The following is an 18,205-nucleotide window of genomic DNA, read 5'->3' as shown; positions in this document are numbered from 1 at the left end:
TCTCGCTCCAAAAATTGTCTTGTTTATAATCTGACTGAAGTCGTGTTTTTTCATTAAAACCCACATCGAAAATCATGCATTTAGCCACTTGATATTTCTTATGTACATTGTAGAACTGATCTTCACACCCTAATCTTTCCAACAATTCTGCTTAATGGGAACTAGGCAGTTTGTGCGGTAGAGCGGGAATGACTAGCTATCGAGCGGAGGCCTGTGGAGTCAAGTGGATAAAAGAATCTATACTTTCAGTAAGCGCAGTACTCAAGGGTTCTTGGGCAGAGTAGTCAACTCCTTCAGCGTCGGTACAAGAGTACACCGGGCTTAGTAGCAGAGTCGGAGCTGAGTAGCTCTCAATCCTTTGTAACCCAACAAATCAGTTTTCTTCATGAACTGTTTCTGTCAATGCAGTATTTATATCAACTTTATGTCATTTTTGGATACCCGCAAGATTTAGATTTGGATTTCTCACATTTGCAGTTGAGATTTGGAACTGGATCATATCCTTAGATTTCCAAATCAGCTACCACAGTGAAAAAGAATCCGATTTTCAAATCTGTTCTGCAAGATATTATTTGAAAATCAACATTTGTGGCAATTACTTTCACCCTCGCTGCTCTTGACCTTGCTGCTGCAGTAGCGAGACCGCCCTCCCTCCCTCCCTCCCTCTCTCTCTCTCTCTCTCTCTCGTATCCAAAACTCGAAGTCCAAATCCAAATGCAAAAGCCTAAGGTATCTAAACGTGGCCGTGATTTTAACTCAAATGTGGCTTACTATTTTCTTATATTTTTAACTCAAATGTGGCACATTTGTCTTGCTCTAGTGCAATGTGGCACATTTACGTGAAGACATGTCATTTCCACATCACGTTTCCAAAAGATGTAATTGAAGGCCCCTTTTGTTTTACAAGATTTTATATGGCGTCAGCCCATATAGTCCAGTATTTTTTGAAAAATACTGGACGGCCCACTTAATGGGATGATCCAAATTTGGATCATCTACAACGTAAATAGTTCGTGCCTGGTCGAAAATTCCCATTGAATGTTTTTAACCCTCTGATCTATAGAGGTTTCCATAATTTGCAGTCCCTCCATAGATCGGAGGGTTAGGATCATCTTATCAAAATGATTTTTGGTTACAACCTATTTATGTTGTAGCCCAACAGATGAACGGTTTCGATCATCCATTAAGTGGGCCGTTTTTTTAAAAAAATACTGCACCATACAGGCTTACACTATAAGTTTAAGCTCGTAAAGTCCAGTACTTTTAAAAATGTACTGTACGGCTTACACCATAGGATGACCCATACTGTCCATTTGATAGGCCAAAACGTGAATAGGTTGTGCTCCAAAATTCATATCCATAGGATGATCCTAGCCCTCCGATTTAGAAGTTTCAGAATATGCAGATCCTATATAGATCAGAAGGCTAGAATCATCCTATGGACATGAATTTTGGAGCTCAACCTCTTTACATTGTCTCCCATAAAATGCACTGTTTGGATCATCCTATAGTGTAAGGTGTACAGTAGTTTTTGAAAAATACTGGAGTATACGGCCTTACACCATATAAAAACTCATAATATCTCGTCTCACAGAGAAATTATATGATGAAAAGGTGTTCAACCACTTTAAAGGTGGTATAGTACACCCTTGGTTTAAAATTTTGGTTTCGGTACAGGTTTCAGACCCCTGAAATTTCGACTGAATTTCCGAAATTTGGTAATAATTAAAAAAGCTTATTTAACTCATTTGACTGAAATTATGAAATTTTGTAACATTTCTTCTTCTTTTTAAAAAAAATAAATTGCATTTTCTCGAAATTTCAAATTCCGAAAAGGCTGAAATTCAAAATTTCGCCAAAATTTCAGTTTCGGTCCCCACCAAAATCTGAAATTTCGGATTTCGGTCGAAATTTAAAACCATGAGTACACCCCTTTGTATAATTTATGTTGTTTAACAATGACCTTCATCTTTGAGAAGAAGTGACTCGTGCCAAGTTGATGGAGTAAAAAGAGGTAGGGGTTTTTAACCCCATAAATGGACACCCTATGATGATCTAATGAAGCTGATTTTTGGTACACGTCCCATCCATCCATGATGGGGCCTTGGAAATGAATGCTTAGGACTTTTTCTTAAGAAACAGTGAAGAAAGACTTGATGGCTAGGAATATAATAGACAACATGACCTTATATAAGGGAATGAAAGAAAATAATCCATGTAGACAAATCCAACTAGTGTCTAATTTGAGCTGGGTAGATTCTTTCACCTTCTTATTGAAAATTTTCTAAAGGTTTCATTAGCCAACCCCAATTAGTTTGGGACAGACGCATAATTGAGTTGAGTATAACAATGACCTTAGTATTGTTTGTATTTACGAAAAGACCCCTTTCATTACAGAGTGAGAAAAAGTGCTCAGACAGGATGAAACATGAGATTTTCCATCCAAGCAAACACCCATGAAGACCTTAATCTCTGAGAATTTTCTCTATTTTTCCAATTCTCCCTTCTCAATACCTCATCCTCTCTTCAATCTCAGGTCTTTTGCCCCTAAAAAACATCCCTTTCTCCATTTTCCCATCAAAAGATTCTATTGCATTCCAAACACCACAACTTTCTGCCCACTCTCAGCTTCAAATTCATCGAATTACAATGGATGGGACGATCTTGAATTATCTGAACATTCTCAAATTTCAGGTGAGTTGAATCGATTTAAGAAATTTCTAATTTCCATAGGCATTGATGATACAAAACACGTTTTCCTTTTTCTTCTAGGGTTTGTATCTTCTATGGCCATTTCTAGAGTTAGATTCTCTTCAATTGCTGTTTTTCCAGTCTCTATTTTGGTTTTTGTAATTGGGTTTTCGATAGGGATTAGTAATTCAATGAAAGAGGTTAGTAGAAATGGAAGTAAAAAAATTTCTAAAGAACAGAGCAGTTTTAGGGTTTCTTCTGAGAAATTGAAGAATTTGGGGGATTTTTTGAGTGAATTGGATTTTAAGATTTCAGATTTGAAGAGTGGAATGGAAGCAGGTTTCAGTTCGAATCGCGTTGGAATGGGTGAATTAAAAAGTTATCTTGAAAAAATTAACTCTATTATGTTATGGATTGTACCTATGAGAAATCTTGTTGAATTATCAATAGACAATGATTGTGGGTCTATTTTCGATGGCCGAGTGTCGAGTTCGAATTTCCAATTGGGGTTTTTGCAAAATGTGAGTACCTCTGGTGGTGAGTTAGCTGATGATCAAGAAATCCAGAGGAGTTCAAATCAGAAGTCTATTAAGAGAAAAAAGGACTCGGGTGTCGTTAGCTTTGATTTTGTTAGGTTTCTTGTTGGGGGACTGTTTCAAGAAAATTCAATTGGATTGAAACCTAACAAGGTGAAAAATGGTATTAAGCGACAATCCGTGGAGCAGTTGGATTCAGTAGAGGGGAACAATCGAGTTCAGATTGATTCGGGACATGGTGGTGATAATTCTAAGCGAGAATTCACGGAGCAATTGAATTTGATAGAGGGGAATGACCAAACTAGTGTTTTAGCCAACAGAATTGAAGAGAGGGATTTAAGTCCAGTGTCTCACACTAATATAGGAAATAGTAAGGCAGATTCATTTCCACAGAAACCCTTTGACAACCCGATTGTGGATCAAAATCTCCAACAAGATGAGTATAGATTGAGTGACAATGGTAGATCTTCCCATGCTCCAACGATGCAACCTTTACAGCTATCAGGCTTGGATGGGTCAGGTCATGGAGCTGAAAAAAGTGAAGTTTTACAAGATATGGTGAAAAAAAATTCAATTGAGATGGGTAGTAGTGTTGAGACAGTAGTTACCAATGAAAATATTCTCAGCATTGTTGGATCAGTGATAAATGAGAAACAATTCAATCATTCTAGACACGAGAGGTATGATAATGATTTGTTGTCAAATGATGATGGGCGTAGTTTTCACCGGAATAATGATTTACAGCTCACAAACAAGCATGGAAGTTTCAAAAAGAAAGGTCACCATAGCAGAAATGAAGTACAAAAAATGCGAGATGTGGTACATGAGCCAGCTGTTAATGGGGTTGATCAGAGATCAAGTGAGCTTGATTGGTCGACTACGGAACCTGAGACGTCGTTGCAACAGGAAAAGACTATTGGGGCATGTGATACAGCTTCCTTGCCTTCTCATGGCAGAAAAAAAGACAAGCTTATGGTTGAAAATGGTTCCTATGGTCCTGGTTTGAAACAAGACATAGATAAAACCATGAAATTAGAAGATCAGTTCATTTTGGGTAATTGCAGATCTGCATTTAATATGAAAGCGGGCAACACGTCATCATCTTCAAAGGTTTTGAACGATGGGGAATTTAATAGACATCTGAAGGAGGCAGGGAACCTCCTAAAACAAACTAGAGAATGTTTAACAGGTGAAGTTGATGAAGAGAGGGCAGAGATCATGTTGCACGAATCTGCAAGCTTACTCTCTAGAGCAATAGCTATGAAGCCTAAGAGCTTACAGGCTGTTGGTCAATTGGGAAACACTTTTCTTCTTCATGGAGAACTTAAATTGAAAATTAGTCGCGAGCTGAGAATAATTCTCTCTAGAAGTGATTCCTTCTTGAATGAAAAAGAGCCTAGAGTACGACCTGAGGGATTAAAGAGTCGAGTCTTGAGCAAAGATAAAGTTGTTTCAGCTCTTGTTGATGTGTGTGAAGAATGTGAAGAACTACTTGTTGAGGCAGGAAGAAAGTACAGAATGGCCTTGTCAATTGACGGGAATGATGTCAGAGCATTATATAATTGGGGTCTTGCACTCTCCTTTCGTGCTCAGCTGATAGCGGATGTTGGACCGGTAAGCATCAGTAATGTAGACTACTTAGTTTTAATTAATGTTCAATACTTGTTGGTAGCCTTGGAACATGGCCTAATTGATTTTGTCAAGTTTCTGAGAACTGAATCCAAATTCTGGTTTCGTATAAAATTTCCAAGGTTTTCATTGATAGCCAAGTTGAAAACGAGAATCACATTATCAATTTCCAGGTCTTGTCAGATTTTTTTTAGCACTGGTTAGAATAATTGGAACCATGGCTTAAGTTTTTCTGCAGACAAGTCACAATGGTTGGTTTGAAGTTGGAACCTCCACTACTGCTGAAGATGCTTATCTGATAGGTTTCTTGGTCATAAGGAACCACACACAATAGATTTGGCCTATAGTCAGGCTAATAACTTCTTAAACTAACTCACCAAACTGAACTAGAGGTTGTTTTGTATTAGAGGATACTGGTTTAACATTTTAGTTTAAGGATATATAACTATTATAAGCCCCAATACCTGGAACTATAAACACACTACCATGGAATTCATGAGTCATTTATTAAAAAAACAGTCATAGTTGAGGCTTGTGGCACTGTAATTGGGACACGATAAGTAGCTATGCTTGGGTCGTTGGTTCTATCCCAGCCTTTTCACCTCCCCCAAAAGAACTACATCCACACAAAGCCTTATCCATTCACATGAATTGGGAAGTATTCTTACATTATCTGCGATATATTTTCTGTTGGTATGTTGATGAATGGTAATGGAAAATCTTAAGTTTGGATCACTGATTTGGTTTCTGGCCATTAATTTCTTTTCTCATTTTCAGGATGCGGCTTTTGATGCTGACAAGTTATATCTAGCAGCAATTGACAAATTTGATGCTATGTTGTCTAAAAGTAACATTTATGCCCCAGATGGTACATACCTGTTACTCCTTGTATCTCAGTTTTATTATATCACTGTGTCTTGGGGTCATATACTATGACCTCAATGGCCATGATACACTGACACAATATTCAATACCATATTGAAGAATGTGTTTTATGTGCCACTTAAACTATTTTTGTCACTCCTTTTGAATTTACATACTTGGTCTGCAGCTCTCTTCAGATGGGGTGTAGCACTTCAGCAGCGATCTCAAATGCGACCAAGCAGCAGTAAAGAGAAAATGAAGCTGCTCTACCAGGCAAAAAGGCTCTTTGAAGATTCACTCCAAATGGACTCCAATAATTTTCAAGTAAGAGAAGCTCTATCCTCATGTATATCAGAGCTCAACTAGAGAAACTTGTACTCTTTTAACAAACCTCCTTATGGCTGTTTGAAAGGGATATAACCGTGGTTCCTAATATTTGGTTAAAATATGAGAAAATAATAATGGATTGTCAACCCAGAGCAATATTTTTCATGCATTATTTACCGATCCATCTATCTTTTTTGTCCTTATTGAATAATTCTATAGATTTTTGGGAGCAGTAATTTTCATGCATTATTTACCGACCCATCTATCTTTTTTTTCCTTATTGAATAATTCTATATATTTTTGCGTGCACACAACTACACACCATTTCTCAGAAATTGTGAGTTTGGACAATCATGTTGGACACTCTCAACCACTGCTCCTGGAGACAAAACCTTAACTACGTTTCTTTTATGTTATCTGATAGAAAATGAAATAGGAACTGAAGTTTTAACTTAGTGCTTATTTATATGTGAGAATGAAGCATGCAGAGTCCAGCACTACTACATAATGCTAGCTTTTGATTGATAGAGTCATAGGATCATCTGATCGCATTTTATCCTAATTTTTAGCCTAATTCTTCTTCTGATGAATATTGAAAGCCAGAGCTTGGACGCCCCTAGTAGGGGCATCCATGACATAGCTTGCAGATTTCCATTCTTATAAGCTCACACACAGATGCAATCCATACTTTCTGAATGAAACCTTTCCATCTCTACTGGAGGCAACTTATCTGATGTCAATCTTTTGCTAGTTTATAATCATCTGACATCCGCGGGTAAAAAACCAACAAAAGCAAAAAAAAGTCGATTAAGAATCACTCATGGGACCTTGGTTCAGTCCAAGCCATTGAATTCCATGACCCAGGTCTAGAGGGCAAGTAGTGACCCTATGGGTTGATCACAAGTGACCCAAGACCACCTTAAAAGCCTCAATTGTATGGTTCATTTAATGAGGCACTCTATGTAATCGGAGCCCGAACAAGTCAGCTTGATCAAGTTTCAAGTGTTTTAATCTTCCAAAAAAGTTTCAACTGTTCTATCAAGTTTTGCAGAATGTCTATTCACTGCAATGTCTATTCACATAATTATGGTGCCAACTTTAAGATCAGCGTCAAATAGCCACACACAGATAACAACCCCCCCCCCCCCCCCCCCCCCCCACACACACACACACACACACGCGCGCTCTGCGCAGCGGATAAAATCCCCCCTTTAAGTGTTTCTGTGTGAATGGTTCACTGCTTGAGGATAAATTTACCCCCTTGAACATTTTTCTTTGGCTTTAAAACTTAAACGAATAACGTTAAAGGGGGGGATTTTATCCGTCAGAAGGGGGGCGAGGTATCATTCCCCTTTTGAAATTGTGATAAAATCACAATAAAATTAGGGGGATGGGGTCGAGTTTGAGTTGGGTCGGGGGTTGGATTTTCCAAACCCTAACCCAATCCAACTCGAGGAAATGCTAACCCAAGCCGAACCAGTCGGGTACATGTTGAGGCTGGCCAAGTTGCACCCCACCTGCTTGAGATCATGGTTTTAAATTTCGACCGAAATCCAAAATTTCGAGTTTCTGTAGGGACCGACACCGAAACAGCACATACCCGAAACGGTATTTTATTTCTTCCGAAATTTCGGTTTCGATTTTTCTGAAATTTCATCAAAAATTCTGAAAATCCACCCAAAAACCTGTTTTTTTAAATTAATTTAATATGTTACCGAAATTTCGGCTGAAATTTGGTATCGAATAAAATAATGTTTTTATCGCTTCACCGGATTTCGGCCGAAATTTAAAATTTCGGTTTGGGTGAGGTCCGAAACCGAAATTTAAAACCATGCTTGAGATGTCACCTTGGCCACCTGATTTCATGGAGGGAGAGGATGATTTAGATCATATAATTTCTTCTTTGGATCTACGAGTTGTCTTGAATCAGATCATTCATAACCTGCTCCATAAAAAAATGCGATCAGTGGCCGAAAGAGGTAATGAAACTATTCTGAGAAATCATTATGTTCTAGAAATTCTTTCTTTGGGATTCTGAAGCAGTAGCACCCCTTGGAAAGACATTAGCCCACACTTGGCTCCTTAGTCTAGGTTCTTTTCTTGTTCATTTGCATTACTTTTATGTAATAGGGTAGTTTGGGCATTTTGAAATTAGTCATGTACTTGTTTGTCATTTTCTTTACTTGGGCTTAGCTTAGTAATTTGGCCATGTGAAAGGCTATAAATAGCCATTTTCTACCATTTTGTAATCAGCTTAGTCTTGGAATTGAATTTTGGGAATTAAGATAGATTTGAGTTTTGTTCTAGGAGGGAAATTCTCTTCTGGAGAACTCCTCTTGAGCAATTCGTTCAAGAGAACAAGGAACTCAAAGCTTGAAATGCAAGATTTCCTCCTTATTTCTACCGATTTAGGCAAGGAGCTTTCTTCCATCACCATTTTCAGTATCCCCTTGCCCAGTTCCTCACTAATCCATCAAAGAAATCAGTGAGAAAAGATCATGCAGTTTGAGAAGAGCCAGATCTGTCCATGCAATTGTCATGACAACTCTCTTCTTTCGAGGTGATCTTTCCTTGAAAATTCCATATTAGTGAGTGGCGAGTATGTTTCTCTATCCCATGCCCATTTTAGTAAGGCCATGTTTGGATCCCCACAAGATTTAGATTTGGATTTCTCACATTTGCAGTTGAGATTTGGAACTGGATCAGATCCTTAGATTTCCAAATCAGCTACAACAGTGAAACAAAAAATCCGATTTTCAAATCTGTTCTGCAAGACATTATTTGGAAATCAATATTTGTGACAAGTACCTTCACCCTCGCTGCTCCTCGACCTTGCTGCAGCAACAACGCTCTCTCTCTCTCTCGTACAACATGAGCATGAGGATGATTGGTGTATTTTGTATCCAAAACTCAAATCCAAATCCAAATACAAAAGCATGAGGTATCCAAACGTGGCCTAAAGGGAGACATGTGTTTGGTTTTCATCATCCAATCTAGATTGACCACTTGGCGGGCCCTACCCAGTTGTTCTTCAACTCTGAGGTCAGAGGTTCAATTCAGGTAGCCTACCAAAAAAAATGACTTAAGTGGGGCCCACTATGTGGACATTCCAGATAGACTAACTTTAGATCCAATGTGCAATTACAATCTCAGCCATCCAATTAGTGTTCTGTAATTGAAAGCAGAAAGTCACTTTTATGATCGGTGGTGAAAGACAAATCTTGTTTTTTTTTGGCATAGATGAGTATGTACGTAAAATCAAGACCGTTGATCTTGTAGAAAATAATCAGGTGACCTACTTGGTGGAAGTTCCATCTCGAGCAAGCATCTCATGTGTAAGATAACGACCACAAAAATCAACGGTTTAGATTCTCCTTAATGAACCCTAAATGAAGCTTGATGGATCAAGGTCGTTGGATATGTACTCAACCGTATTTATTTGGCGGCATATTTCAGGAAGGAGTGTTAAAACGACTTTCTCTAGGAGTGTCACGGACTCACGGTGTACTCTCAGCCTATCCATGTAAAAGGAGCAAAACTATATTAATCGGACGGCTAGAATCATCCAATCCACGTAATACTGGGACTGTGTGATCAATGGTGGAGATGGCTCCTAAGAATCCTCAACAATGGGCCCAAGCGATTGGAAACATTGTTTAAAAATGTGGATGTAACACGGAACGCGGTGAAGAAAAATCCTTGTCGACTCGGCGCGGACACTGCTCAAGAACACAGTTGACGCGGTCATAACTCGGAAGAGTTAAAGAGTTTTTATTCACGGGGAAAACGCAGAATGCGGTAGGGCTGGCAACGGGGCAGGTCGGGGCCGGATGTTGGGGTCCCCTACCCCTTCCCCTTTGCGGGGAATTTCCCCCCTCCCCTTCCCCTCCCCTTTGCGGGGATGGTGGGGAATCCCCTTCCCCTCCCCGCATCCTTCGGGGACAAAATCCCCGCCCCGCCCCACTCCAACATCACCCCCTCTTTAGTCATTGATACACTGATGATGGGTGTCCCTAATCAACTTGATGCAATTTCAATATATAAAAATGTTATAAACTAACATACTTGTAGACGAAGGAGATATATTTCTTACTCTTCAAAAGATAGCAAAATCCCTTGAAGTACTGACTTGACTCTTGAGTGCCCTCGCAACAGTCGCACCAACAGGCGTTATAAACCCAAATAGATGCCTGAGCAATGTTCAGAGGCTTGCGAATCACCAAAATGCAAAAAGTGAACTGTGTCCCTAACCTGAGCAATGTTTCTTTCGTGGGGAGGAATTAAGAAAACCCTAAGTACCTAACCAAAATAAAAATTCAATTTATTATTTTATTAATTTATTTTCGCCACCGATGTTGGCACTACGATTTTTTGATAATGGCATACACTCAGCTTGTCTTTATTATTTCAACATCTGTCAAAAGGTTATTATAGTTCCCAAAATGCTCTCAGAAGCTAATTAAAAGGAAAAGACAAGCTAAGTTTATGTTTGGAGAAATCTTGTAGCCGATCCACAGAGTTTCTAGTAGTTTTCCTAAAAAAAAAACACTTAAAAATATACAAAAAAATGGCATTGATTAACGGGGCGAGCGGGGAGGGGCGGGGCAGGGCGGGGCGGGGCGGGGACAACTACATCCCCTTCTCCTTCCCCTCCCCGCACCGGGGAATTTTTAAATTCCCCTTCCCTTTCCCCTATCAAATCGGGGAATCCCCGCCCCAAACGGGGCGGGGCGGATCCCCTCTTTTTCGGGTGAAATTGCCAGCCCTAGAATGCGGATGCATTGCAAAACGGAACACAACAGGTAAAATTGAGTCGACGAGAGTGAGTTCTCAGTCGAGTCAACGAGTTTTTAAACACTGATTCAAAATGTAGGAAATTTAAATCCTCTTTACTAATTATTCCCGAGAGAAAGCGGGATAGAGTGCGTTCCCCTTCATGTCTGTTTCTCCGTTTTACCCGCTCAGAGCCTATGTCGTCACCCCCATACCTATTTTCAGACCTCCATACCTCTCTCTCTGCATCTATTTTCAGAGCTCTCTCTCTCTCTCTCTCTCTCTCTCGTGTCGTGCAGATATGAACGGATTCCTCGTGATTGGAAGCTCAATCGTTTCTCATCTTTTTGCTATTTATAGGAACAGCTGTAAAACTCTAACTACTTTTTCAATTCTACAGCTTTTCCATTCATCTTCCCAGCACTTTATAAGATTATTTCCATTTTTCATCTCCAGCATATGATCTCGATCATTTCCCCAATTTTAAACTTATTTTCTTAGCATTATTAAGGATTCGCTTCTTGTTCGTTTCATCCATTTTCGAGTCCTTTTCATTGTATTCAAGAGAAATTGTTTCTCATTTTCGGCCTCCACCATCAGATCTTAATTTCTAAATCTTTGTAGAGAATTTGTTGTAATTTTCTCATTTTTAATATCAGATTTTGCTGTTGTGATCAGATCATCGGTTTTAGACTCATTTTTCTCAGCATTCTATTATAATTATCAGTTTGTTTGCCGCTTGTTTTTCTGATCTGCCTCTTTTTCGCCTAGATTTTTCGTTTCCTATTTGTTTTCATCTCTTTTGTTGTATCTGGATCTGCTTCTCATTGGCTTTTGAAATCCGCGATACCTAGAGAAGTGCGTTTTTTTTCCATCTTTGATCTTCTTCTCTGATTTTTCTGGCTACCTTTTCAAAATTATCAACGTAATCGCTGATTTGAAATGTTTGTTCTTTACATCTTAGATATCATATCAGTTACTCCTTTCTACTAGATCATCAAAGTTTCGAAATCGTTAAGCTTTTTTATATATACTCGGCAACTGATTTATTTATTCAGGTAGGTTTTTTATACTGAAGTTCTTTAGAAATCAAAAGAAATCTGTCTCAATTCAAATATGTGGTTCTTTCAATACTATAAAGCTAACATTTGAAGCTTTAACAGGTGATAGATTGACCTTTAGGCTGAGAGCTGCTGTTCTTAGTGTGCAATGCGTCGGCGGGCCATATTGGGAGCTGTGGCTGCAGTATTTGTTGCTAAACTAGAGTTCTATAATAGGAATGCTTTTGCAAGAGACAATTCTGGTGTTGAATTGGTGAAGGAGAAAATTATATCGACGAATGGAATTCTTCCAAGCAGAGAAGAACAGGAGGCTGTGTTGTCTGGGAGCAGTTCGGATAAGCCTTTTGATTTGCTTGTGATTGGGGGTGGCGCAACCGGGTCAGGAGTGGCGCTTGATGCTGCAAGTCGTGGGCTTCGGGTGGGGCTTGTGGAAAGAGAGGATTTTTCGTCGGGTACATCATCAAGATCTACCAAGTTGCTTCATGGAGGTATATAAGCTTTGTTCTTTTTAGCGTTTTCTATTCAATTTTCCTTATTTTAGGGATGTTATGATATTTTTTGGGCTTAATCTTATAGAAGACAATGAATTCTTAGTTTTACTGTTTGTTTCCTCCATTACATTTCATTTTCTATTTTACATTTTCCTTTATTCATAGATGGGGAAAATGATTATTTTCATATTATGAATCACTTTATTCATAGTCTGAGGAAGGTTTTTAATTTCTATAGCTCAAGTCTTTTTTTTTAGTATTTACTTATTGGTAGAAATAACTTTCTTGTTGCTTCCATAAATGTATGACGGATCTCGAACTCCCCTAACCCTCAATTAGGTGTAGAACTTTTGATAAAGACTAGGTTATTCAAGAGATGCCACTCTGTTTGATAGCCGGAGAACACCATTGTGGGAGCCACGGTCAATGCCAAACAACCGCACTTCTTCCTATAGACTTTTTTTATTGGTAACAAATTTTATTAGAAAGAAAAAGAAAAGAGTGCGAACATACCCACCACCGACTCTAGTTTTTTGGAGTCCTTTATTTTTTTTGTTTTATTGTAAAGACGGTGGGATAGGTTTTAAGAAGAGTTTTATTAGTTTAGGGCTTTCAATAGCTTTAGTAGAAGGATTTGTTTTTATCTAGGATTGCTAGAATTTGATTTTATCTAAAACACTACATGGTGTAAATATAAAGGGATGTGAACGTGAATAAAGTTAGAGAGCTTCAATGTTTTTTTAGTGCCTATTTACGTTTCCACATAACAAGAGAGTGCTATTTACATTAGTTTTGTTTCTGTCTTATCTCTCTTGTTTCCAATATTATTTTCTTCTTCTAAAATTACCAAAGGAAGTCTACAAGTGGTATCAGAGCAAGTGTTCAATCAGAATACCGGTTTGTTCTTGGATTTGCCTCGAGCGGATATCGAAGTGGGAATACCGATTTGTTCTTTGGTTGCTTCGAGGTGATATCGAGGTTGGAAGAAGAGATGGCGGAAAGTGTTGGTATGTTGGCGGGGATCGAAAAGCTCAACAATACCTATTACACCTATTCGAAGTCGTGCTTGGAGTCGTATCTTCAAGGCCTTGATTTATGGGAGATAGTGAATAGCAACGACACCGAGTTACCAGAAGAGGGAGCGGATACGTTACGGAAGTGGAAGATCCGTGCCGGAAAAGCGTTGACTTATTGAAGGCGTCAATACAGAAGGAGTTGATTAAGCATATTAGAGATGCGAAAACTCCGAAAGAAGCGTGGGAGGCATTCTCATCTCTCTTTTCACGAGCGAACGATGCACGGTTGCAGTTCTTGGAGTACAAGATCGGCTCATTAACACAAGGTAATTTATCTGTTTCTGGTTATTTTTTGAAAGCTAAAAACTTGTGTAATGAGATATCTCAATTAGACGAGGAGTCTAAGATTAGTGAAAGCCATGTGCGGAGAATGATTATCCGTGGCTTTAGGCCTGAGTTTAGCAGATTTATCACCGCTATACGTGGTTGGCCAACTCAACCGTCTCTCCTGGAGTTGGAGAATCTCTTGATTAATCAAGAGATCTTGGCAAGGCAAATGGCCGGATTGTCTGTGAAAGAAGGTGAGGAAGCGCTTGCGGTGAATAGCAAACATAAGTGGCAGAAAAATAAGAAGCGAAAGGATGACGATAAGAAAGGTGATCGGGTTAATAACAATGAAAAATCACAAGAAAAACGTGATTTTTATTGTTATGGATGTGGGAAGCCTGGTCATATTAGAAGAAATTGTCGGGCTAAGATTGAGACCGGTGATAGGAATTTTATCGTCGAATCCAAAGACAAAGAGGATGATGACGATCGTGAATGAGACATGCAAGCTTCTTTTGCATGTGATGTGGCAGTGGAAGAGACTGCTACGGAATTTGACTTTGAGGGGGAGATTTCTTTTGCACTGAATGTTGCAGAATCTCCTATTGTGAAAAGTCAAGTGTGTGCAACAAATTCTTCTGGAAAGAAGACTATTGACTGGGAGAACGATTGGTTGATTGATTCTGGATGTTCATATCACATGACTGGAAATCGAAATAAGTTTATGCGGTTGCGAAAATATGATGGAAATCATGCAGTTATCACGACGGATAATTCTGTCAATGCTGTAAAGGATGTGGGTGATGTGACGGTTACCTCATGGTGTGATGAGGGAAATAACATCTGTAAAATAATAGAAAATTATATTAATCTTGGATAATTACAAAGAGAATCCATTGGTGCTTTTATAGAGCACTTACATAATAAACATAGAAATAAATCAAGACAACTATGGAAAGAGATAATACCAGAATATTCTAATCTAACCTAATTAAATCTACTTTCCTAATCTCTCTTGCTTGCCTCTTCTAATCCACTTGGCTAATTTATTTAGTTGCTTCATTTAGCCACTTACCCAATCTACCTCCAAGATGATCCAACGGTGAGATCTTAACCCAATTCAACCGTTGGATCCCACATATTCTAACATGCCCCCTCAAACGTATATGGATTGAAAATCGATATACGTTACGTTTGACAATAATGAAAAAATTCCCAATGCAATATAATTCCGCAAATTACAAATGTAATCAAAATCAACCGATTTGATGCACACTTCCAAAAGTCTATGATGAAGATCCGTTGATGAAGAGTGATGTTGCTGCCAATGATCATTGATGATGGTTGCCAAAGAAGATGCCGCTTGTTGATGAGTCACGAAGAGGGCTTAAAAGCCAATAAATCATAGCCTCAATAGGACTAGATGATACTCAAGCCTCAATGGGTGAGTAAGAATGGGTCACTATGCACCAATGCTGCAATGGGCAAGAGATGGGTCACTATGGACCAATGCCGGAATGGGCAAGAGATGGGTCACTATGGACCAATGCCGGAATGGGCATGAAAAGGGTCACTATGGACCAATGCCGGAATAGGCAACAAAGATAAAAAAAAAAAACAAAGAGATGGGCGGCAATGAATGACACGCGGCAACAAACATCAGAAGATTTTAATGACAAATTAGGCGACAACACGTAACTTTTAAAACATAGGGCAATAGTAAGAAGGTTTATAAAAGATGGGATTTGCAAGATGGGAGTTGGGATTATGAAACCCAAGAGAAACTATTCTCATCCGCCATGACAGAGAGAGCATGACCATTTCCTACGCGGAACCAAGAGAATCACCCTGTCTAAGATTAGAATGAAGGGGAACAAGCAAAAGAACACAGAGAGCATATGGCCGTTTGGTGAGAGATGGAGGTCCGGCGTGGGAGATTGTAGGAGGCCCGGTGGACGGCTAGATCGGCCGTTCGCCGGAAAACGGTGTAGCAAACTTCGCGGTCAAGGCACCTTAGGACCGAATTGCTCTGATACCATGTAAAATAATAGAAAATTATATTAATCTTGGATAGTTACAAAGAGAATCCATTGGTGCTTTTATAGAGCACTTACATAATAAACATAGAAATAAATCAAGACAACTATGGAAAGAGATAATACCAGAATATTCTAATCTAACCTAATTAAATCTACTTTCCTAATCTCTCTTGCTTGCCTCTTCTAATCCACTTGGCTAATTTATCTAGGTGCTTCATTTAGCCACTTACCCAATCTACCTCCAAGATGATCCAACGGTGAGATCTTAACCCAATCCAACCGTTGGATCCCACATATTCTAACAACATTCTCAAAGATGTGTATCATGTACCGGGTATGGCGAAGAATCTAGTATCGGTGGCGCAAATCACATCAGCAGGCAGATATGTGCTATTTGGACTTGATGATGTAAAGGTGTTCGAGAAAGTGGATGTTTCTGGCAATCCGATCATGCGTGGGAAATGGATGGAGACGATGTACGTATTATCAGCAGAAACAACTTATGTTGATAAAACTCGCCGTAATGAAACTCTAGAATTGTGGCATGCACGCCTTGCTCATGTCGCATATGACAAGTTAAAAATTATGGCGAAACGAAACCTTGTCAGAGGTTTACCACTTCTCGAGAACGGGGGAGATACGGTTTGTGTTGGATGTCAGTTTGGAAAAGCACACCGTCAACCTTTTCCTCGATCAGAGTTTCACTCAAAACGACCATTGGAGTTGGTTCACTCCGATGTATGCGGTCCAATGAAGCAGAAGTCTGTAAGTGGGAACCGTTATTTTCTTATATTTGTTGATGATTTTTCGAGATATGTGTGGGTGTATTGTCTACAGGAGAAATCTGAAGTCTTTGAAAAGATCAAAGATTTCCGTTCACGTGTAGAAGTTGAAACGAGATTTAAGATCGGTTGTTTGAGAACCGATAATGGTGGAGAATACGCTTCTCAGATTCTTTCCACCTATTTGAGGGATCACAAAATAAAAAGACAATTCACTTGTCTAGAAACTCCACTGTAGAACGGAGTTGTGGAAAGAAAGAACAGGTACTTAGTTGAGACATGCCGGAGTATGTTACATGGGAGGAATGTTCGTCCTCAATATTAGGCGGAGTGTATACGCGCGGCCATGTATGTAACTAATCGTCTTCCGCAACAACGACTTGGTTGTGAGTCGCCTTATCAAAAGCTCACCGGAAAAGGCTGTCGGTTAGACACTTTAAAGTGTTTGGTTGTGTTTGCTATGTGCTTGTGCCAAAGCAAATGAGGACAAAGATGGAGAAAGCGGCAGTTTGAGTCATGTTCATTGGTTATGATGAGCAAAGGAAAGGGTGGAGATGCTTGGATCCATGTACGAAAAGGGTCTATGTGTCAAGAGATGTGGTGTTCGATGAAACGTCATCTTGGTGGTCCGTGGAAAACACCGCAATTCTGGACTCAATAGATTTGATTGGTAATTTGAAAGAGAGATTGGATTCGATTGTGTTACAACAGGAAAATCATGGTGTAGCAAATCCAGATTCGATCCAAAGGGTGAAAAGCACAGTTGATCTCTCACAGATGGATGGAGATGTGTTAGAATCAGAACAGGAGGCGCAATGTCAAGTTTGACGGCAACCCCACAAAATGGCAGTTCAATGAGCAAGAGCTCTAGTCCATGGATGAATGGAAAAAGTCCGTCGCGTGAAAAAGATGTTCTAGCTTCACCAGAAGAGTTGCGACCATCGCAACTTGAAGATTTTGAAGAGCGTGAGTTTAGTGTATCTAAACTACAGAGATCGACACATATTCCAAAGGCGAATCCGAAGTTCGCAAATTTGGCTTGTTTTTGTAAGATGGAGGATTCGATATTTTTTGAAGATACAAAACGTGTCAAGGAGTGGCAAATTGATAGATCGCGGAAATTTTCTCGGAAGGAACCTAGTGTGGCTTGTGGAGAGTTAACGCTGAAGGGGAGTGCTAGAGTCATCACCTTAGTTATAAATTCCGTTTCGGTCGCCGTTCCGTTTTGGCTACTGGAACGGAACGTTTCGGTGTTTCGTTCGAAACTTTTCGTTCCGCTCCGGCGAGGGGAATTTTACAAAAAAAAAAGTTAAAAATATGAAAAAAAATTCAGTGGGTATGGTGAATTTTTTGGAATTTTTGTTCCATTCCGACGAGGGGAATTTTTGGGAATTTTTTGAATCTTTTTTGAATTTTTTGCAAAAAGACGAAAATAGCCCTCCAAACAGCACCTCCACGGTCATAAAACGAGGGTAAATATGTAAAATACACTCCCCAACAGCCATACGGATTTCTGTAATTTTTTGGATTTGTTTTGAATTTTTTTAATTTTTTCCAACTTTCCAACCCCATTCCGGCCGGAATAGGGGGTTTCGCCCATTCCGGCCGGAACGGACCGGAATCCGGACCGGAACGGAAAATATAGGCATTCCGTTCCGGAATCCGGACC

General features: G+C 39.4%; 2 protein-coding genes across 5 annotated transcripts in view; both read left to right on the top strand.

Annotated features, from left to right (window-relative positions):
• Nucleotides 1-2,398: 2,398 nt before the first annotated feature.
• LOC143857284 (uncharacterized) lies at nt 2,399-6,229 on the top strand. The gene is made up of 4 exons (XM_077367703.1): nt 2,399-2,694; nt 2,773-4,841; nt 5,634-5,724; nt 5,908-6,229. The coding sequence occupies exons 1-4, from the start codon at nt 2,457-2,459 to the stop codon at nt 6,084-6,086; spliced, it is 2,577 nt and encodes an 858-aa protein (XP_077223818.1). The 5' UTR covers nt 2,399-2,456; the 3' UTR covers nt 6,087-6,229.
• A 4,721-nt stretch (nt 6,230-10,950) lies between these two features.
• LOC143857128 (glycerol-3-phosphate dehydrogenase SDP6, mitochondrial-like) overlaps nt 10,951-18,205 on the top strand; it is a 46,929-nt gene continuing 39,674 nt past the window's right edge. The window contains exons 1-3 of one of the 4 annotated variants that reach the window (XM_077367414.1): nt 10,951-11,188; nt 11,785-11,878; nt 11,984-12,369. In XM_077367414.1, the coding sequence (XP_077223529.1) occupies nt 12,030-12,369 (340 nt within the window). In that variant the 5' untranslated portion in view covers nt 10,951-11,188; nt 11,785-11,878; nt 11,984-12,029. Of the gene's footprint in view, nt 11,879-11,983; nt 12,370-18,205 lie in introns of all 4 variants that reach the window. The other 3 variants (XM_077367413.1, XM_077367415.1, XM_077367412.1) reach the window with 3 other exon arrangements.

The sequence above is a fragment of the Tasmannia lanceolata genome, unplaced genomic scaffold (genome assembly GCF_043159265.1).
Source record: "Tasmannia lanceolata isolate RefF3 unplaced genomic scaffold, GAP_Taslan_0.1 ptg000024l, whole genome shotgun sequence".
In the NCBI taxonomy this organism is placed as follows: domain Eukaryota; kingdom Viridiplantae; phylum Streptophyta; class Magnoliopsida; order Canellales; family Winteraceae; genus Tasmannia; species Tasmannia lanceolata.
Note: the sequence above shows the minus strand (reverse complement) of the source record. Positions and strands in the feature narration are given on the sequence as shown.